We start from the raw sequence: 22978 nt of genomic DNA on the forward strand, positions 1-22978 counted from the left end.
CTGGGGCCTTAGTTGGTTTAACTCTAGACTTAATTTGACAGATCTGTGTGATTAAAGCCCAGAGCATATGGCTTAATGGAGTGTCTGGGGAGATTCTGGTAACTTATTATTGAGTACCTGTCCTGCCTACCATTTCCCTGTTGCGTCTCCCTTTGGGAAATCTCTACTTTCTCAACTGGCCTCATTTCAAAAAATAAATATATATATATATACACATACACACACATATATATGTATATGTATGTATATATATTACAATTATTCTACATTGTATGTGACATATTATCCTACATTTATGTGGCATATCCTACTGTTAGTGAAAAGTTAAATTTGTTCCTTTTTGTTTTTTAGGTAAGAGCTTGTTATGTAGCCCAGGCTAGCCTTGCTAAATTTGTTCTCTAAAAGCAGTGGGGAATCCTCAAAACTTGTTTATAATACTGCCTTTTTTTTTTTTTAATGTGGGGCTTTTTTGGCCTGCCTTTTCCCTCTCTTAAACATCTTTGGTGGAAGAGAGATGTGTGTGCTTGCTACTCCCTTTCTGATATTGAATAAGCCATTAAGAAAATAACTTTTACTTCATGGAGGGAAAAAAAAACCTACCAGGGGAGTTTCCCAAAGAAAGACCAGGAAGTTGGCTTGACATTACTGCTTTTACTTAACAACTCCTGTAACAGACACTGTTAATGCTTGTTGTATCCAGAAGACTGTTCCATCGTTATTTCACCTGGTGAAAATTATCTTCTGTCTGCGTTGTAATGTTTCTGTGTCCCTGTCCTCACGGCCAAGGTTTACCAATTAGAGATTGGTGGATTCCATACCCATTCGCTTTTAAATGGGTCCAGGTGCCTGGGAGTAGTGAAAGATTCCTTCTCCTTGTTGGAAAGTCTATCAACTGAAACTAAGTTCTCTCTTTCCTAACACCATAGTTGAGATAACTGACTGAGAAAGGGAGGTTTTGCTGGGGAGGCAGTTAGAGGGAGAAGCTTGGAACTGGGAGCCTCTGAGGCAATCTGAGAGGTGATTAATGGAGCTTAGCACAGCAGAACTCTGGGACAGGGCACCAGAATGTGACGCTAAATAAGCGATAAGCGATAAAGCCAGGTCAGGCTAGAAGCCACACCTTCAACCCCAGACGCAGAGGCATATGGATCTCGGTGAGTCTCAGAGTTTCTGGCCAACCAAGTTGCACAGTGAGACCCTGTTTAAGGGGGGGAAAAGCAGAGGTGGAAGGGGGCATGGACTTAGAGTTACCCATATGGTTTGACTCTTACCTTACTCTGTCCTGGCTTGATCCCAGTGTTCTTGGAGCTAGCTCCAGGCTACTGCAATTAATCCAATAGCTTGCCAGGGTTGGCTTCTTGGGGTTTCAAAGTAAAAAGATTTTGTCTTCGTTGATGTTCTGTTTCTGTGAAGAGACAAATGACCACAGCAGGTCTTATAAGGGAAAGCCTTTATTTCAGGCTGGCTTTCAGTTGCCGAGGTTTAGGCCACCTTCCTCACAGCAGGGAGTGCACGGCAAGCAGGCCGACTTGGTGTGGGAGAGGTAGCTGAGAATTCTCCAGCCGGACCCACAGGTGCTAGGAAGAGAGAGACATTGGCTTGCCTTGGACTTTTGAAACCTCAAAGCTCACCCCGAAACACACTTCTCCAGTGAGGTCACCCACTCCGGCACAGCCCACCTCCTAATCCTTTCATCCACTGCCACTCCGTGAGCATTTAGATTTTTGAGCCTGTCATCAGAGATTTCTTCATTGTACTGTAGAGAAGTAGATTCCCAACTTTATAAATCCGTCCTTCCACAGTGTTAGTGAAAGCATCTGTGTTCCTGGCACGAGGGGGTTAGTTGAAGACAGACGCTCCTCCCCTGTTAAAGCGCCATTTTTTTTTAGATAGGAAAATAGTCATAAGTAAGTTTTCATCTAAAATTAAGTGATATTGTTTCAGTTAGTGTGAGTGCCGTGCAGAAAGAGTAAGATGGCATGAGAGAGTGGGTGGGGAGCCAGACGGCTTCCCCGCTCCCCCGCTCCCCCGCTCCGTGGACGATGCTTAATAGAAGCCAGGAAGAGAAGGCAGCCATGGAAGGGCTGGGATGTCACGTTCTGGACAGGTGGAAGAGAGAGGCAAGAGCAAGCTGACACATTCAAGCCACACACAGAGGTCGGCACCCAGGGAGCGAGTCGGTGAGGGGACTGGAGGAAGATGACGTCAGAGGGACAAGAGGCAGGGAGGGGGTAAGGACTGTACTTCAAGTACAGGAAAGCCTCTAGACGATTTCAAACTCAGGGACACGGTGTAAGGGTTAAAATCTCCACCAGGCAAGTCCAGAGGACTCTGGTCTAGAACGCAAGTGAGGGAGCAGGAAGACCAGGTGGAAGGCTGGCAATCAGTGGTGACAGTACAGGTTGTTAGCAGCAGAAGTGCCGAGGGAAGGCTTGTTTTTAATGCGAGAGCTTGCTCTGGGATTGAATATGGGGTTTGAGAGTGAGAACTAAGGAGCGAGTTGGCTCTGGCCTCGGCATCTAGGAACAGGGAAACCCTTCTCAAGAACTGACAGAACTCTGAGGGGCGTGTGCTAGGAGGAGCTCCTCCAGCTTCTCTTCTGAGGCTGTTTGTTTCCAGGGGCCTTTGAGATATCTAAGTGAAGATGACATTAAGAAGGCAGATAAAATAGTTTAGAAATAAGATAATGTAGAGGCTCCGTGGGTAGAGAGAAATTGGCCCAAGTATAGGAATAAGTAAAGACATGTGGCCAGCTGCACTTATCTAAGAAGATGCATGTAAAGGCAGAGAAAGACATAACTTGGATTTAGAGGTCAGCAACTGGAAATCAAGCTGGCGCAAAACATGCAGGCACAGCCAGGCAGGCAGGCAGGAGCATGCCTAGACATGAGGAACGGGGTCACGTGGTTATGCTGCTCAGAGGTCCTGGGAAAAAAACTGGCCACTGACTGTTGGTTCTAGGACTGTGGAAGTTGATGGTGACTAACATGCCATTTTTTTCAGGGAACAGTGGAGACACTAGGGCTAGAGTGTATTAAGTCGAGGAAAAGTACCCCTAAGATACTTTGTTCTTGTGTGTGTGTGTGTGTGTGTGTGTGTGTGTGTGTGTGTGTGTGTGTGTTTTCAAAACAGGGTTTCTCTATGTAGCCTTGGCTATCCTGGAGTTTCTTTGTAGACCAGACTGGCCTCAAACTCACAGTGATGCACCTGCCTTTGCCTCCTGAGTGCTGGGATTAAAGATGTGTGCCACCACACTTGGCTACCTAGTACTTTTCAAAAATTAAGATTAGGGGCTGGAGAGATGATGGCTCAGCTGTTAAAGGCTGGGCTCACAACCAAAAAAATAAGGTTAGTTTTTATTTTACCTGTGTGACCGTTTGCCAGCATGTACGTCTATGTACCACACGCATGTCCAGATCCCTCAGAGGCGAGAAGAGGCTGTCTAGTTCTCTGGAACTGGACTTACAGTTAGGAGCCACCATGTGGGTGCTGGGGCCCAAACCCCAGAGCTCTTAATCCCTGGCCATCGCGGCTTACTTTCAAAGTTGCCTTTATCGCCAGGTGTGGTGGTGCACACCCCTGTAGTCTAAGCACTCCGGAAGGCAGAGACAGGTGAATGTCTGTGAGTTCAAGGCCAGCCTGGTCAACAAATGGAGGCCAGGACAGCTAAAGCTATACAGGAAAACTCTGTCTCAAAAAACAAAACAAAACAAAAAAACAAACAAACAAACAAAAACAGTTACCTTTATCAAGGAAATTCTCATTGGAATGATAGTTACTTTTTCTCTATAAATCTCTTTATGCCACCTGTAGATTAATAGAATTGGTCTATAAACATCATAGCCTTAATATAGAGAAGTATTGTAACTTGACTCCAAGTATGGATTTTGGAAACAAGATCAGGTCTTGGTGGAGCCCCAGCTCTGCTTCTCTCTAATGAAGCAGTTATTTTATCTGTGCAGTGCCCATAGTAATGGACCCTTGGCGTGGATGCAGTGAAGTGCACAGTGTCTTGGACAGTGCCTAGAACAAAGTGCTGGGTGCTACTGATGGAGTGAGGCACTTACACATTGCACAGCTGTATAGTATTCCTCTTATGCCCTTTAGGTTTCAGTTAGATTTTCTGGCATGGGGGGGGCGTGTCTTGTGAGACAGATTCTTTGTGTAACAGCCCTGGGACTCACTATAGACCAGGCTGGCCTCAAACTCAGAGATCCACCTGCCTCTGCCTTCCAAGTGCTGCGATTAAAGACATGTGCCACCACTGCCTGGCTTCAGATAGATGTAGGGCTTTTTGTTTTGTTTTGTTTTTTGTTTGGTTGGTTTTGGTTTTTGGTTTTTTGGTGTTGCTGTTGTTGTTATAGGGTCTCTCCGTGTAGCCTTGGCTGTCCTGGACTCACTATGTAGACCAGGCTGGCCTTGAACTCACAGAGATCCACCTGCCTCTGCCTCTCTGAGTGCTGGGATCAAAGGCATGCGCGGCCACAATCTTAATTACATTTATTTATTTTGTGCCTGTTTATGTGAGAATGCACGTATAAGTGCCATGTGGTGTACACATGTGGAGGTCAGAAGACAGCATGGCAGGAGCTGGCTGTCCCCTTATGCTTCTCCCACTGGGTCCCAAGGACCCACCTTCAGTCACCAGGCCTGGCAGCGGGCACCCTTATGTGCTCATCCATCCGCAGGCCTGCTCACACTTTAAGTCAGCACACAAGGTATTAAGTCTCATTATTTCATTTTCAAAAATATTTTCCAATATATATATTTTTTCCTTCAACTTTTCTAAGAGTGGTTCCAAGATTTTTCAAAAATTCTAAGTAGTTATATTAATTTTCTATTGCTTAAAGTATAATGGCTTAAACTTTTCGACTTAAAGTCACATAATCTTCCCTCAGTTTCGTGGGTTGTTTGATTCTCAGCTAGGGTCCCTAGGCTGAGATCACAGCTAGGCCAGGCCTGCAGTTTTGTCTGGAGTTTGGAGGCCTCTTTCTAGGTTCCTGTCGACAGGATCTGTTTCCTCACAGTCTGCGACTGGCGTCCTTACTGCTGTGTGTCTAGTAAGTGAGTTAAAGGGGCAGTGGATGTGGGGTGGCTGGAGCTGAGATTGAGAAGACTTTAGGATATGGAAAATGGCAACAACCAAGTATGTGGTCACGGGAGTGACATGGAGGAAGTATTTGTGTGACATCGGATCAGGAGATAGAGAGACCACCTAGCATGCTATGTGAACCTGAAGGGGATTTCTTTCTTTCTTTTTTTTTTTGTTTTTGTTTTTGTTTTTTGTTTTGTTGTTGTTGTTGGTGGTGGTGGTGGTGGTGGTGGGTTTTTTTGCTTTGTTTTTGAGACAGGGTCTCCTGTAGCCCAGGTTAGCCCCATACTTACTGTCTAGTTGAGGCTGTCCTTAAATTCCTGGCCCTATTGCTTCAACCTCCCACGTGCTAGGATTATAGTCATGAGCCATGAAACCCAGCTATGAACTCGAAGTCGGAAGTGAACCAGATGACAACAGTAACAGTAGTAACAAAGATGACAGTGAACTAGGCACCAAAACTACCAGGAGCGAAAGGCGGTGCCAGGCTGGCTGTGGGCTCACACAGGAGGGCAAGGAGGGGGAGTGGCATCTCCAAGAAGATTTTGGAGAGAAGGGGAAAGAGATCGGAGGACAGGAGACTCGTCCTCCCCTCCTTCCCCATGGACTCTGGTACAGGATGGGTGGAGCAGAAACAGGATGTCTGCTTACCATTAGCAGCAGAGAAGGTGCAGGAAAGAATACCTTCTAGTGAGAGATCTTTAAGTTGACGCTGTTTTATATTTAGATGGGGCACCAGCGTTCTGTCCCAGGAGAGCCGGCCAGTTTGCATCTCACACTCCACGCTCAGTCCAGTCTATCTCAGTAGCATCTTTGGTCTCACTTCTCTTTTTCAAGTCCACCACTGATTTCTCATATTGGGAGTTCCTAAGATGCCTAATGGCCTTGCAAGTAAGTGTGCCTGGACACTGGCCCTTCCTGACTGTGACGCCTGGGTGTTTGTTCTCAGGCTAGCTGCTCAGTCAGACGGCAGCTTGACACCTTAGCCAGAAGGCTAACCAAGGGAAGAGAGAGCTGCTCCCCCACCCCACCCCCCAGTCCTTGCTGAGGGAGGAGAGTGCCCCCCGAATCCTCACAGGGGGAGAAGAGAGCCCCCCAAGTCATCGCAGGGAGAGGAGAGAGCCCCTCCAGTACTCGCAGGGGGAAGAGAGAGCCCCCCACAGTCCTCGCAGGGGGAGGAGAGAGCCCCCCAAGTCATCGCAGGGGGAGGAGAGAGCCCCCCAAGTCATCGCAGGGGGAGGAGAGAGCCCCCCAAGTCATCGCAGGGGGAGGAGAGAGCCCCTCCAGTCCTCGCAGGGGGAGGAGAGAGCCTCCCCTGAGTCCTCCCTGGGGCAGCCTTTCTTGTCCTTCAGCGTCAGGGGACCCTTCAAAACCTCTTCCCCACACTTTTCTCACAGCTGTCGGCCCTAAGAATGTCATTGCTTTGATGATATGTTTAGTAGCCTAAAGCAGATCATGGGTAGACTCTTCCCCTAAATGCAAGCTGTATGGCTGTATACTTAGGAGGCATGAGAGTACAGTCAACACGGAGGACAAACTCTTCCACGAGAGTGGACGTAGGAGTGGTAGGGAGAGGGTATTATTACGTCACCCTGTCCTGTCCTGACTGTGGTGTGGCTTTGGACAAATGGTGGCCTCTGAGCTTCAGTTTCTTCCTTGCCCAAGACGGTTAATAATGCCTAACTGTTGATGAGTTAACGAGACAAATAAACCAATAGTCCTGGCTCTTGGTAAATACATATTATTACTCCTTTCCAGACCCCTTGTCTCTGAGCTCCCATAGCAGGTAGATAATGAAGCTGAATTTCATGTTCTCGCCAAAGAAAGCTTAATACCATCTTTGGCTTCTTGTACTTGTCATTTTCTGAGCAGTGAGTTAGCTATTATTGCTTCCTGCTGGACATGGCAAAGAACACTCACTGCCACACAGTAAGCACTGCTCACTTCTCAGGCATTTAAAGGTACATATTATGTTAAAGTGTGTGTGTGTGTGCATGTGTGTGCGTGTGCATGTGCGTGTGCGTGTGCGTGTGCGTGTGTGTGTGTGTGTGTGTGTGAGTGAAGGTGCTTGAGAGGATAGAGACATTGGCTTCCCCACCCAGACTTGTGAGTTACTGGCTGTTTGTGAGCGACGACCTGATCCAGGTATTGGGAACCAAACTTGAGTCTTCTGCAAAAAGTTCTTAGCTGTAGAGCCAGCTCTGCCGCTCTGCTTCTCCTGCATTTTAACCCTTCGTCCACCAGCCTTCTTAATGCACAAAATAGGCAGAAAGTCTGAGTTTATATAAGATACATATGTGTGCATGTCTGTCATATGCACATGCATTTTTCTGAACACCCAGTGTGTCTTAATCTGAAATCCCCAGTAGATATACAGATCTTTTTCAATGCCATTAAGTGGTACTCTTTTTTCACTGTGTACTCCTTGGGTTACAGTAAGCTACTTCCTGAACCTGCTGCTCTCTGGCCTGGGTGGGCTCACCTAAACTGTTGCTGTTGCTTGCCCAAGCCTAATGAGAAACAAAATTAGTCAAGGAAGCGCGGAAGATCGATCCCCACCACGCCCACCCTCTAGCTGGTCAGTACTGCCCTGACCAGGTGGAGGGTGGGGGTGTGTGTGTGTGGAGGGGGTGGGGGCATGGGGGAGTGGAGAGGGGCGTGGAGCCTCACCTCTACATTTTGTTGCTTGTGCCCCCCTCAATATGAGACTTGGACTTATACAGAACCTGTAAGAGGGTTTTGAATTTTCTATACTGTAGGTTTCTGCAGCACTGAAGCAGGGCCAAGTTACACCAACAGAGCTCTGCCAGAAATGTCTCTCCCTCATCAGGAAAACCAAGTGTCTAAATGCCTACATCACTGTATCAGAAGAGGTGGCCTTAAAGCAAGCCGAAGAATCGGAGAAAAGGTACAAGCAAGGTAAATGTCAGTCGCGTTCAGTTGTATTTCGTCGTCCTAACTCTCCAGGAGCAGTTTAGTGGGTGTGGAGTACCTTTTGGTAAGTAAAACATTAAACTTAAAACAATCCCATGTTTAAAGAACTTGTCCTGTTTATTGTATTTACTGTAAATGCTGTATAGTGCCCAGCTATAATAATTTCCACTGCAAACTTGATTTCTGAAGTTGCATTCCAAAAAATTATCTCTGATATCATTCTTCTGATGTGAACTCGAAAACTTGTGATCGCTCTCTCTCTCTCTGTCTCTCTGTCTGTCTGTCTGTCTGTCTGTCTGTCTCTCTCTCTCTCTCTCTCTCTCTCTCTCTCTCTCTCTCTCTGTGTGTGTGTGTGTCTCTGTCTCTCTGTCTCTGTCTCTCTCTCTCTCTCTCTCTCTCTCTCTCTCTGTGTGTGTGTGTGTGTGTGTGTGTGTGTGTGTGTGTGTGTGTATTTGGTGCCCTGGTCTGTCAGTCTCCACCTTATTCCCTTGAGCCTCCTACTGAACCTGGAGATAGGCTGGAGGCCAGCAAGCCAGAGTGGCCATGCTGTCATCATCTCTCACTGCACTGAGGTTACAGGAGAGCATATGTCATGTGGCCGTCCTGGGATCTGCACTCAGGCCGTGTAGTGCTAGCACTGTACCTACTGAGTCCCCACCTTGTGTCTTTTAAATGCAGGTCAGTCTCTTGGAGATTTAGATGGAATTCCTGTTGCTATAAAAGACAACTTCAGCACATCTGGCATTGAGACAACATGTGCATCAAATATGCTAAAAGGTAAATACTAACTGACCATGCGTTAGTACTTTATAAAAATGGGTGGTCCTCAAGCTTAAGATAGAATTCTGATGCCTCAGGCTAACCTAAGATTAGTTACAACCTTGCAGGCCGTACTTAGGATAGGCTATTGCCCCTTCGCTGCTTGCTCATTGCAGACAGAGTCTTTAGGTGTTGGCCCTCCGCATGAACGAGCCCTGCCGACATAGGAGCCTTTTCAGGAGGACTTGGTCCTGGCTGGCGTCATTCCTCCTGAGGACACTCGGTTCCATCAGAGTCTACTCTCCATCTCTCAGAGCTGTGGAGTAATCCTTAGGTTTATTCGCTAGCCTGTCAGGCTGAGAGCAAGAACGTTTAGCAAAATATTTGGATCCTAATAGGAAAAAGAAGTGGAGAAAGAAGAGGCACTCAGAATCCTACCCAAGTAACATTTTGAGTCCTCTTTCAGTAGGTGGAGAGAGAAGATGGGCTAGAGGGGTTTTTGGGTTGTTTCAATTTGTGGGTGGTGGTAGTGATGGTGGTGGTCATAATGGTGGTAGTGGTGGTGATGGTGGTGGTGGTAGTAGTGATGATGGTGGTGGTGGTGATGGTGGTGATGATAATGGTGGTGGTGGTGGTGGTGGTGATGGTGGTGGTGGTGGTGGTGGTGGTGATGGTGGTGATGGTGATGATGGTGATGGTGGTGATAATGGTGGTGGTGGTGGTGGTGATGGTGGTGGTGGTGATGATGGTGGTGGTGGTGGTGGTGGTGGTGATGGTGGTGGTGGTGATGGTGGTAGTGGGTGGTGGTGGTGATGATGGTGAAGGAAGAGGAGGAGGAGGAGGAGGAGGACAAGGTCTCCCTATGTAGCCCTAACTGGCCTGAATTTGCTATGTTGTCTAGACTGGCCTCAAAAATCACAGAGATTCTCTTGCTTCTGCCTCCTGAGCACATAAAGACCTATTTCTAACCAAATCCATAAAAATTACTCTATGACATATCATTACCCAAGAACTAGGAACTTTAGAGCATAATGACATGGAGGTCTGTGTCACCATCCAACATTTTCAGCACTCTTCAAGTCGGTGTTTCAGGTCAGAACACAGTGGATGATGTCACGAGTGTGTGTGAAAAGGAGACAGTTGGCAGGAGGGAAAGTAACTCTTAGGAGGAAGCACTACCCGCTATTTAAACCAGGAATAATTTACACTCCAAGAGCAATTGCTTAGTTAAAGTTTAAGATCATGCCTCCCGAGGCTGGAGAGATGGCTCAGAGGTTAAGAGCACTGGCTTCTCTTCCAGAGGTCCTGAGTTCAATTCCCAGCAACCACTTGGTGGCTCACAACCATCTATGATGAGCTCTTCTCGTGTGCAGGTGTACATGCAGGCGAAACACTGTATACATAATAAATAAATACATCTTTAAAAAAAAAAGATCATGCTTCCCGTTTGCTGTTTTCTCTCATATAATAAAAATGTTTCTTCAGGTTATATACCGCCTTACAATGCTACAGTGGTGCAGAAGTTATTGGACCAGGGAGCTCTACTCATGGGGAAAACAAATTTAGATGAGTTTGCTATGGGGTAAGTAAAACGAAACTTTCATCTCTTTTTACTTAAGATCTGTGCCTTTGATTCCATTGCATGTAGATAGCAGAAGGTAGCAAGGTTCTTGAAGATTCTTTTTTGAAATACTTACTTTGTGCATGTGTGTGTGTGTGTGTGTGTGTGTGTGTGTGTATGTCTATGTCTGTGTAAGTGAATGACACATGTGCAGGTGCCTGTGGAGGCCACATGAGGTCACTGAATCCCCCGGAGCTGGGGTTGCAGGCAGTTGAGCTGCCCTGTGTGAATGGTGAACACCCGGCTCCACACACTCTGAACCGCTAAACCAAGTCTGCAGCTGCTGCTGAAGCTTCCAGCATCAGCGTCTTTGTCCCAGTGTGAGGTTACGATTAGTTGCCTAACAAGTCTGTAGACATACTGTTTGGGTTTTAGAACGTTTTCCTCTGGTGAATAATGACATTAAGTGTCCTTTCATGTGCGTGTGTTGCCATTTATGAATCTTTAGTGAACTTTTGTCCAAATCTTCTGTAAATCTGTTTATTCATATAGTTTAGACCCATATATTATGCATATAGTTTAGATCCAAGGCTGTTTCAGATAGGAGGTTTGCAACTCTGTTCTCCAAGTCCTTAGCTTATCTTTTCATCTTCCATCTGTATCACTTATTTCTCTCTTTGCTGGGACACAAATAACTGATGGTCACCTCAAGGAAAGAAGGGCTGATGTTAGCCTACAGTTTAGGGGGCGGGGATACATGGCAGGAAAGACATGGTATTGGGAGCTGGAGGCTCTGGGCACATCGCCTGTGCAGTCAGGAAGCAGAGGGCAAGGCATGCTGCTGCTCAGCTGGCTTCCTCTTTATTCAGTCGTGGAATGGCGGAGCACGTGCTGCCCCCAGTTAGCATGTGTCTTCCCATGGTTAGCCCAGCCTAGACGCACTCAGAGACCCCGAGGCTTGTCCCCTCTGTGTTTCTAGATCCTGTCACGTTGATAATCAGTGTTACCCACAATACTGACTGCTTTTTTTTTTCCCTCTAAAAATGTTTATTTCTTACAAGAAAGTGCCTTTTCAGTACCTTCAAATATTGAACAAGAGATATTATCTAAAACTCCATGCCAACAAGAGCCAGTAGACATTATGAACACATTGGTGGAAAAACAAAAGAATGGTGAATATCTTTACTGTATAAACTGCCTCATTACTTAGTTTTGAAACACAACTTGGATTTTTTTCCCCCGCTTCACTGTTTCTTTCTTTCTTTCTTTTTAATATTTTAAACTTTATATTTTTTTTAAATACATTTATTTTATTTCACATGTATAAAACAAACTACATACAGCAGGGAGAACCATGTGACAATCATGAGTTCTATAAATGTTACATCCATAGTGTTTTGGCTTGAAGTAAACAACTGGCTGCTTTTTAAAGAGTTGAAATTTTAATTTTTATGAAGTCCGGCTCCTCACTTTTTTTTTCTTCATGATTTATGTTGATCTATTAATACTTCCAGTAATCCTTATCCAGACCAAAATGACAGGTTTTTCTCCTGGGTTGTTGTTTGTTTTTATAAATTTAGCCTGCCTCTGCCTCTCTGAGTGCTGGGATTACAGGCATGTGCCACTGCCTCTGGCTTGATTTCTTATTTTTTAAAAAAATCTACATTCTGCCTTACTGAACCAGTCAAGCTCATTAATGCAATGTTGAAGAAAAAGTGTAGAGTAGGGAGGAGGGGAGCTGGCTCAGCAGTTAAGAGTGCTCGCTGCTCTTGCAGGGGACCTGAGTTCAGTTCCTAGTAACGATATCAAGTGACTCTCCAAACACCTTAACGCCACCTGCAGGTGATCCAACACCCGCTCTGCCTCCCATGGTCATCTGCACTCATGTGCGTAAATATAAAGATATATACAAATAATTAAAATGTGCAGGGGGAGGCAGATGTAAAACAGACAGCCTTGCCTTGCTGCTGATGTTGAAGGAGGAAAGTAGTCACTCACCAAAAGTACCTTAGGTTTCCCCCTTTATAATTCCTTTCCCATGTACAGTGTTTGTTTAATCGCACTCCTGTTTTGTAGCGACAGCCCATTGACCCCCATGTTGATTGTGATCTCTGAGTACTTGGTAGATACATGTTTAATGAGCTCATCCGTGGTAGTAAGCTTGAAATATTTTTTAAATGTTTTTTGGATATTTTCTTTTCTCAGCTGATCAAAATTAACATAGCAAAGAGGAAGCAGTAGCCGTGCTGTTTCTCCAGCCTGGGTGTTTGAGGGCACGCCATGACCTGTAGCACTTAGCTAAAAAATCATAACTACATCTAACAGCCAGGGGATGTGAGCACGCCTAAATCAACAGCTTTCCACTGAAACTGTCTTCATAAAAACAGGAAAAGGGTATGAAAACATTCCACAGTAAAAGCTCAAAGAATGTAAAGACTAAAGTGATAAAATTTAGAAAACCTATTTTAAAAAATCATTTGTGGCCTTGACTTAGGCAAGAATTTTCTTGCTAGAACACAAAGTAATACAAATCTATTTTAGAAACTGGAAGATTGGCCTTTAGTAAAACTATGAACTGCTATGTAAAACGGAGAGCTTCTGTTGGTGTGATGGTGCACCGCTACTCCCAGCACCCCTGAGGCAGAGACAGGCTGCTCTCTGCGAGTTCGAGGCCAGCCTGATCTACACAGTGAGTTCCAGGACAGCCAAGGCTACACAGAGAAACCCTGTCTCAAAAAACCAAATATATACATATATAACTCAATGGAAAAGTAAACAGCTCAATTTAAAAAGTGTGTGGGTGCATACGTGTATGTTTGTGTGTTTGTGTGTGTGTGTGTGTGTGTGTGTGTGTGTGTACACTTTTACTCAATGAGCCATCCCCACCTTGATTTTCTTTAAGTATTTATTGAGAAACAGGTAACAAAAACTCCTGAATTAAGGACACCTCCCTTACTTTCATTCATAAATATCTTTTTCAACGGGTACAACACATAGCTTGGCCTGAGGTGGCACAGGCGTTCCTGACTTCACCACACTCTTCTCCTGTGTGCCAACTGTGTGGCTACACTCCTCCATGCCAGATTCTTGAGAGAGCAAACAACGTCTTCCAAGACTCAACCCAGGTGTTTGGGTCCATACCTAACCCCCGCTGCGGCCAGTTATAGTGTTGATGAACCCATGCCTGCTGAGTCAGTGCTTTGCAGTTTCTGTCACATGGTAGGGGACTGATACATTTTCATTCACTGAATGAGGAACTGGTTGCCCCACTATGTGGGAGCGATGGGAGCAGAAGTGAATGCTGATGGCGCCATGCTTTCAAGCCCAGGCTCCTCTCAGTCTATGAGCAGTGCCCTGCACCACTCTCAACTGCGCGTTCTCATTCCTAGAGTTATAATCGTTAGAATTTTCTCCTTGAGTTTCTCACAATGAATTTTGATCATATTCACGGCCCCATTCCTCCCCCTGAACCCTCTCAGATCACGATCCACCCCACTTCCCCACCTCCACAACTTCCCGCCTTCTCTCTCTCTCCTTCGCTTTCATTAGCCATTGAGTCCAATTTGAGTTGCTTGTATACTTCTGAGAGGGCCATTCTGGGAGCATGGAGGACATACCCAGGGCCAAACCCTTAAGAATTCTTTAAAAGATACATTATTATTTATGTATGTGCCATATGTATGGGGGAACCCATGGAGGCCAAAGAGGAGGTCAGATCCCCTGGAGCAGGACTTGTGGGTGGTTATGAGCCGCTTGGTATGGATGCTGGGAACTGAATGCTAGTCCTGGAAGAGCAGGAAGCACTCTGAGCCACTGAGCCGTTTTCCCAGTTTTACAATTTTTTCTCTATGTAGCCTTGGCTGTCCTGGACTCACTTTGTAGACTAGGCTGGCCTCAAACTCACAGCGATCCACCTGCCTCTGCCTCCCGAGTGCTGTGATTAAAGGCGTGTGCCACCACTGCCCGACTTTAAGTCTGGTTTCCTTTTCCTTTTTCTTTCTTTCTTTCTTTTTTTTTTTCTTCTTGTTTGTTTGTTTGTTTTGCTTTGGGTTTTAGTTTTTGAGACAGGTTTCACTCTAGCCCAGGCTTGCCTGAATTCATAGAAATCTTCCTTCCAAGCCACCTAAGTGCCAAAAAAGTGCCAAAAGCAATGCTTTTCTTGAGATTTCTGACTAAGGGGGGGGGGTTCTTTAAAAGATTTCCTAGTTGTCTGGACGTTTGTGACTCTTTTCAACTGAAAGACCTTAGCTGACAAGGGACTCCATCGTTGACTGATGTAGACAATCAGCTGGGATGCCACACTCCTGAGCTGCCTAAGAGCTGCGCGTGAGCTGCCTCAGCCTCTTCCAGCTCACGCTACCATGGCCTGTGGAAAGTTCCCTGAGTGTCCCTGGGGACATAAAATGAAGTTTCGTTTTCTAAGTCACTGCTTTGCTTCTCCGCCTCAGATCTGGAAGCACAGATGGTGTGTTTGGACCAGTTAAAAACCCCTGGAGTTATTCAAAGCAGTACAGAGACAGGAGGCAGCGTGACCGGCAGGAGGCGTCGCACTGGCTGATCACTGGAGGGAGCTCGGGCGGCAGTGCGGCCGCAGTGGCAGCGTTCACGTGCTTTGCGTAAGATGCTTTCTGTCTGCTCTAAACCCAAATACACACGCACACTGCATGCAAGGCCAAGCATGCACATGCACACTACATGGAGGGCTGAGCATAGACATGCATACTACATGCAAGGCCGAGCATGCACATGCTGGCATCCGTTCGCCATGTGATTGAGAGTGCTCTGGTTCATTGCTGCTGAGCTGGTCATGGCGACTTAGCCTTCAGAAAATCTCTATAAAAAGAAAAAAAAATCCCTTGGTGTGTATCAATAAGGTATTTAAATAGTGTTTCCATAAATCTGCAACTGAAATTGTCTCACGAAGCAGAGCTTTTCAGCCTTCCTAGGGGCTGATTGTCCATCAGGGTTGACCAGAACCCGCCAGCCATGTTTTAAGTCCCTCCTCTCAAAGCATCTCCTTCTTTATGGATGGAGAGCTGGCCTCCGAAGTGTGGCCTCACAGCCCAGGCTGACCTCAGCCTCTCTGTGTAACCCACAGTGGCCTCTTGTTCCAGCTCCTGAGTGCTGAGGGCATGGGCAGGTGTCTTATCTGTCAAACATGTCTTAACCACCTAAAGAATAGGAAAGAAATATTTATTTACCAGTCTCAATTTAAGTAAGTTGAGTGCGCTTTCTCAGTAACATAATCTGTATGTATTTTCCCTCTCTAGTTATTAAACTAAAATTATACTTTCTCACAGACATTGCAACCAAACATTTATTTACATATTTCAGGACAGTGGGGCTATGGTTTCCTCAAGACGTTTCTTTTTCATATTCCTGAAATCTTGTTAAGAAGACGAGGCATTTTATTTATCTCTGAGTGTTGTAGCATTGCGTTAATATTAATGAGAGTTCTGACAGGTTAGAAGTGCAGGATCAGGTGCGTTGGTTTTTTTTTCCTCGTCACCGTTCTTAGTGTTCATCTTTCTGAATCTGCTCTGAAGAGATGGCATTTTGACACATAATTCCTATGGAAATGTAGGCTTTACTTTTACACAGCCGTCAGTGAATGCTAATAAGAGACAGTATCTTTTTAAAATTATGAAAGCAACACACTGAGTTTTGTAGCTTAAATGGACTTGGTGAGAAAGGAAATATAATTTCCATCTTCCGTGGAGTGCAAGTTGCACGGTATTGTTAGGACCGGTTCTCAGTCCAAGGCATTTACTTTCAATATAATTGCAATATAATTGGGAGATTTTTATCAGTAAAACCACCAACTTCAGAGTAACTTCAGATTGGATGTACCCAAATTGTAAAGTGGTCTGCCTTTGCCTCTCTTGCACTGATGCTCTTGGGCCACATAGAATGAGACATAGCGGTGCAGAGTGATGTGGAAAGTCCAAGGTGTATTTAGTGAGAACAAGGTAAGGGCGGTAGATGTAACTCCTGTGGAGTAATTATTCCTTAGGCGTGGGTACCGGCCATGCATGGGGTGGTGTCTGGATCAACATGTGACAGGGTTATTATGGGTTCTGCAATAAAAGAATTTTTACTTCTATGTCATATAACTGTAAATGCCTTAAATTTTGCATCAGGCATATACTACCCATCAGTTTTGTTTTTAAATAATTGTTTAAATTTTCAGGTATGTTGAAATATGCATACATAATTTTGCATTTAATCTGCACAGCTTTTGCTTTTTCTTTTTTTCATTTGGGAAACCTGAAACTCAGCACCCATTAACCCCACCCCTCCCCCAGGCTCCGGCAGCCTTCCCCTCGCTGTTGCTGTAGAGATGACTGTTCCGGGGACTTCCTGCATGTGCGTCCTACATCTGTCGGCTCGTGACTGGCTTGCTTCGGTTATCACAATGTCCTTAGGGTTACTTTTCGTTTTTAGTCTTTGTTGTTGTTTTGTTGTTGCTGTTTTTAAATAAGAACAGCAGTGTCAAGGCTTGAAATGAGCATTCAGCGTGTTGGGTAATGAAAAGTTTTTCTTTTTTTCTTGTTTTTTTTTTTTTTTTTAAGATTTATTTTTTATTATGACACCTGCAGACCAGAAGAGGGCATCAGATCACATTATAGATGGTTGTGAGCCACCATGTGGTTGCTGGGAATTGAACTCAGGACCACTGAGAGAACAGAGGTCTCTTAGCCTGCTCTTAACCTCTGAGCCATCTCTCTAGCTCATGAAGTTTTTCAAAGTGAACATTTAAGAAGTATTTTTTTAATCAGATTACTCAAAAAATTTAAAGCTCAGTGATGATGCTGAAACATTAAGACACCATTCACCACAAGTAAATACACAAATGGGCCTGATCTGTAACAAGTATTTTGATCACGCAGGTTAAGAATTTATAATAACAAACAGACCTTTTGTTCATTAGCCCTGCTTCTTAGAAGCCAGAAACCTAAAAGCAGTCAAATGTCAGCAGAAGTTTGTGCGTAAAGCTCCTTAGCAGCAAAGGGTTGCTACACGTTATCAAGCCCTATGAAAACAACGTAAGTTATGGCCCAATTCCAGCCATGACTCTAAGAGATAGCGCAAAAGAGTGGTATCTGGATTTCTGGGGAAAGTATTTAGTTTGTGAAAGCATACTGCCTTTTTTTAACTTGAATTTTTAAAAATATTTACATGGAGTCTCAATTTTTTTTTTAATGGCAGCAAGAGGTGATTATAAACAAACAAATAAGGATGGAAATTTAGGATTACAGGATGCTCTCCAAAAAAAGAAAAACACATTTTTTTTAAAAGAGTCATAAAGCCAGGCATAGTGGTACATGCCTACAGTCCCAGCACTCAGGACAGAGGCGAGAAGGGGGGCTGAGTCTGCCAAAATGCTAACAGTGTTTGTTGCTGAGTCCTTGTGATTTTCTGTACCATATGAATCCTTTGAAATGAGCATAGATTGCCCTATATGATTATATGGTGGATTCTAAATGCAGCTAAAAGAATGTCATTTCTCTAAAAAGAATTCTCTTTCCCTCCCAGGGCTCTAGGATCGGATACTGGTGGGTCCACCAGGAACCCTGCTGCCCACTGTGGGGTCGTCGGCTTCAAACCAACTTATGGCTTAGTTTCCCGCCATGGCCTCATTCCCCTGGTGAACTCGATGGATGTGCCAGGGATTTTGACCAGAAGTGTGGATGATACAGCAATTATGTTAGGTATTTCTGTGGTTACATATTACTCAAAAGTCTCACCATAAAACATTATGTCCGTCACACATAAGGATTTCTCCTTGCAGGTGTACTGGCTGGCCATGACCCCAAAGACTCCACCACCGTGCAAGACCCTGGGAAGCCATTCGTGATTCCCAGCCTGGTGGATGTGAGCAGGCTGTGTGTAGGAATTCCAAAGGTAACCTCCTTTGGCGAGGCAAATGCAGAGGGCAGACTTAGGAGGCAAACTGGTGGGTTTTGAATCTCCATACCGCCACTTTTGCTGGCCATGTGACAACTCCCTAAGCCCAGTGTCTCCGTTTGTGAAATAAGGACGATAAAATACAGACCCTAAGAGCTGTGAAGATTAAATATGATTATCCTATAAAACAAGGGTCTGTAAGTATTCCTTACAGAAAGAAAGAGACACTGTTTTGGATTTTGTAGATGATAGATCTGGGCTTTTTAACTCATCCATCATAGTGAAAAAGCAGCTATAGGCAATATGGTAATAAATATGTCTGTGTACCAGTAAAATTTTATTTTCAAAAGTGGATAACTATAACATCTTGCCAGTGGTCACAGTTTGCTGATCCCTGATGTAAAAGACATAGGCATACCTTTTCTAGTAAGGACCCATTAAATGTTATTGCATTTATTTTTATTATTACCATTTGGACTATACTTATGGCAATAGAAATTAACAATCTATACATGTGAGTAACAAAATTACTGACACTCTAAAGTTTAAAATCAAACTTGTGTGTGTGCCTATGTGTCTGTGTATGCCAGTTTTGTGCTTTATTTAAATTTTAATTTATTTAAAAGTGTGTGTGTGTGTACATTTTGCATATATATATAAAGTTTGGTGCCCTGTGTACGTTGTGCCTGTGGAGGCCATAGAGAGGGTGTCATATCCTCTGGAGCTGAAGTTATTGATGGTTGTGAGCTGTCTGACATGGTTGCCGGGAGTCAAACTCACACATTTTGGAAGAACATCCAGTGCTCTTAATGGCTGATCCACCTCTCCAGTCCCTTTTATTATTTAAAGTCACAGGTAGGTATGTGTACCTGCATGTGGGTGTGTATGTATGAGTAGAAGGGCCCAGAAGGCCAGAGACATCGGATTCCTGGAGCCGGAGTTACAGATGCTGGTGAGGCACCTGATGTCGGTGCTGGGAACCAAGCTCAAGTGAAATAGGTGCTCCTACCTGCTGAGCCCGGACTGACTTCCCACTCACTTACCCTCTGGCCTCTGTCTCTCAATCACCACAATTATAAGTGTGTACCACCCTAGCCAATTACATACCCAACAATATAGTAATATTTAATATATCTTAGACATCTTTTAGAAAAATAAGTTACTCTGTAGAATGAGACTTCTTAATTTTGGCACCATTGATATTTTATTCTAGAAGGTTCGTTCTGTGGTGGAACATCATCTTTGCATCACAGGGCATTTAGCAGCATCCCTGGCCTCTCCGCCTATGACACGGCACTCCTTACCACTACAGCCCAGGATCAAAGCATCCACAGACATGCCCCTGCTACAGAGAAGTGCTACTTCTAAAAGGACATTCATCAAGATAACTGTCTGTGCCTACTCTAAGGAACAAGATAGACCCAGGCTTTAGAAGTGAACCTAGTAGAGTCCAAGGCCCTGCGTTGGTGTAATGTATAACACTGGGTGTGCTGCCTCACTTCCTGATTCTCAGGACTTTCCACCCATAAACAGAGGGATGTTCATTCCCATGTAATGGCTGTGAAAAGCATAACCTGAGAGAACCTCTGAAGAGTGTCAGCAGGGCACATGGTACATAGGAAACACAGCAGATGTGAGTCCCCATCAGACCACCGAGTTTACAGTGACGTCAGCTCATGCTGTTCAGCACTGTGCCCGCTCGCATGCCACCAACGTTCTAGGCCCGGCTTCCTGTGTTGTCAGCATTTTAGTGTGTTGCCAAAGATTTTATAATACACATGTTTATGAGTCTATCTAGACTTTCCAATTTCTGCATTTTTGTTTTGTTTTCCCTAAGGAATATCTGGTACCAGAATTGTCGAGTGAACTACGGTCTCTCTGGTCCCAAGCTGCTGACCTCTTTGAGTCTGAGGGAGCCAAAGTGATTGAAGTCTCCCTGCCACACACCCGCTACTCAATTGTCTGCTACCACGTGCTGTGCACATCAGAGGTGGCATCGAACATGGCCAGATTTGATGGGCTACAATACGGTACGGTGGCTGTTTAAGATACCTCACCCATTTGAAAGATTCACGTGCTAGACAGTATAATGATCCGGGACAGTAAATCAGTCCTTTCCTCTATTATTTTAGCATTGAGCTTACATATTCTGTTTTATGTTTGGTCCTCTGGACTGAAGGAAAAATCTTGAAGGGATTGTCTTGTGTGCACAGGCCATCCTATGTAGAGTCCGACAGGGCAGAGCTCAATCAAAGTGCATGGAGGGACGGACAGATGCATGCATGGAAGGACGGTCGGATGCATGCATGGATGGACAGTCGGATGCATGCATGGAGGGATGGTCGGGTGCATGCATGGAAGGACGGTCGGATACATGCATGGATGGACGGTCGGATGCATGCATGGATGGACAGTCGGATGCATGCATGGAGGGATAGTCGGATGCATACATGGATGGGCAGATGCATGCACGGATGGACAGTTGGATGCATGCATGGATGAATGGAGGGATGACATAAAGGTCTCTCGTGGTTATTCTCGTCTCTCCATGGCTAGTCCTCATAACTAAGTGGTCAGTCAGTCACAAAACAAATAAAGAAGAACTTGGCCAGGAAAGCTCTCTGAGATCCATGTTGGTCACAGGACTGCTTTACAGCCAAACCTTTAGTCCTTTCTCAAGTAACGGTTCTCTCTTGTGCTCAGGGCACAGGTGTGACATCGATGTGTCCACTGAAGCCATGTATGCCGCAACCAGACAAGAGGGATTCAATGACGTGGTGAGAGGAAGAATTCTCTCAGGAAACTTTTTCTTATTAAAAGAGTAAGACAGTTGCTTTAATAATTTTCCCTGTATCTAAGAATTTTTGCTATTCTCGAAACCTTAACATTTTTATATCTAATACCTACTGGCTCAACTAGTAGAGTGCGTGCCTAGATGCCCAAGGCCCCAGGTTTGATGCCCGGCACGGGTATTGTGGTAGCGAATGCCTGGAACCCCATCGCTGCGGAAGCAGAGGCAGGAGGGTCAGAAGTTCAAGTCCATAGTGAGTTCAAGACTAGCCTGGGATGTGAGATCCTATTAACAACAACAACAACAACAGCCAAGGAGCACCAGCAATAAAGACCAGGGAGCTGGGAAGACAGTTGACTGGTAAAGAGTTCCAGCTGCGTAGTCATGAGGACCAGCTCATCCCAGCTCCTTCCTAACAGGCTGGGTGTCCTATGCATGTCTATAGCCCCGGATCTGACAGGGTGGAGACAGGAGGGTCACTGGGATCTGCAGGGAGCAATAGAGGAGGACACCTGCGTATTGAAGGAGTATTAGAATTTAATGTTGATCCATATGATTATTAAGGCAGCAGTTATTATTTATCCCACTACTATATAAATAGATGGCAGGGATGGGATAACCATTGAGATGTAACAAGAATAAATTAATAAAGTAAAAAAAATAAATAAAAAAGATAAATAAATAAATAAATAAATAAATAAATGGCACAGAAACCTGTTAGATTTTTTTTCAATATGCCTATACACTGGAACCTGGCAGAAACTAACTCTCTAAGCTATCTTTTCTAATCCCAGCCAAAATCCCATAAATACTTGCACATGTTAACTCAGAGCATGGCTGATCTGACAATAGATCACATTCAGTGATCTTCTAGGTCTGTGAGATCCAGCTGGGATACAAGCTTGCCTTTAATCCAGGAGGCAGAGGCAAACAGATCTGAGTTCAAGGCCAGCCTGGTATAGAGCAAGTAATCAGGTAAAGAAAAGCTTAGGTCCAGGTGTGGTGGTGTATGCCTTAATCCCAAATGAAAGTAAAGTTAGTTTGTAGAAGGAAGCACCCATGTTTGAAAGTGATGTCTAATTGAGTGGCAGAAAAGGTGACAAATGAGAGAAGATTTGACAGAATAGGATTCTCCCAACTCTGACAAGAAGAGAGAGGAAAAGGAAGCTACTTAAGAAACAGTTTTGCAGAGGAGGCAGTTTTGCCAGGACAGTAATAGAGAGACGAGTTGCAGAGAGAGAACTCAGGTGAAGACCGAATGAGAAGAAACCAGAAGATTAGAAACCATTGTTGGAGTTAGTTTGAGGCCAAGCAGAGAAATTCTGGGCCGAGAGAGAAGCCAGATTGAATAAGTCAGCTGAGAGAAGAGTTTGAGCCAGAACAGCTGAGTTGAACCAGCCAGCTGAGAGCTCAGAAAGAACAAGGGTGAGCTTATTAAGCAGCAAGTCTCAGAGGCTGAAAACATTGTAGGCCTAGGTCAGATTGTACAACAGTTAGAAGCTTCCAGGACTAGGCCTAGGACAGTCGAAGGAGGCAGTAAGCCTCCCAGACAACAATTGAGCCAGGATAATAAAAGTTACTTTTACAAAGCTGCTTCTCTGCAGCACACGATCCTCAGAGCCAGCTCCTCCCAGCCACAGCCACCACACCTGCATCTGTAGCTCTGTAGAGCTCCGTAGTCAAATGGTGCAGCAAAGATGTGTGATGTTTCCATAGCGTTAAAAAAAAGAGAGAGAGAGAGAGAGAAATCACATTTTTATCTTCCTTTATTTGGTTCTGGGACTGGAGTTGTCATGTCCAGATTTACACTTGAGGAGCCTAAGCCGTTAAAGCAGCTTTGGGAGCCATGAGGTATTTTCTCTTCCCTCTCTCTGTAGCACTGACTCATGGTTACGTCTGTATCTGGCTCTCCCCCAATCTGCTAATAGTCTTG

At 44.9% G+C, this 22978-nt stretch overlaps 1 protein-coding gene across 1 annotated transcript in view; it reads left to right on the forward strand.

Moving 5' to 3' along the window:
- The window catches only part of QRSL1 (glutaminyl-tRNA amidotransferase subunit QRSL1), a 30272-nt gene that overhangs the window by 1785 nt on the left and 5509 nt on the right, over positions 1-22978 (forward strand). Inside the window, exons 2-9 of the mRNA XM_084777105.1 lie at positions 7852-8011; positions 8705-8803; positions 10271-10367; positions 14795-14962; positions 17883-18058; positions 18139-18251; positions 20092-20284; positions 20958-21075. Coding sequence (XP_084633231.1) covers positions 7852-8011; positions 8705-8803; positions 10271-10367; positions 14795-14962; positions 17883-18058; positions 18139-18251; positions 20092-20284; positions 20958-21075 — 1124 coding nt within the window. The remainder of the gene's footprint in view (positions 1-7851; positions 8012-8704; positions 8804-10270; positions 10368-14794; positions 14963-17882; positions 18059-18138; positions 18252-20091; positions 20285-20957; positions 21076-22978) is intronic.

Source organism: Acomys minous (genome assembly GCF_964271855.1).
Source record: "Acomys minous genome assembly, chromosome: 3".
Lineage (NCBI taxonomy): Eukaryota > Metazoa > Chordata > Mammalia > Rodentia > Muridae > Acomys > Acomys minous.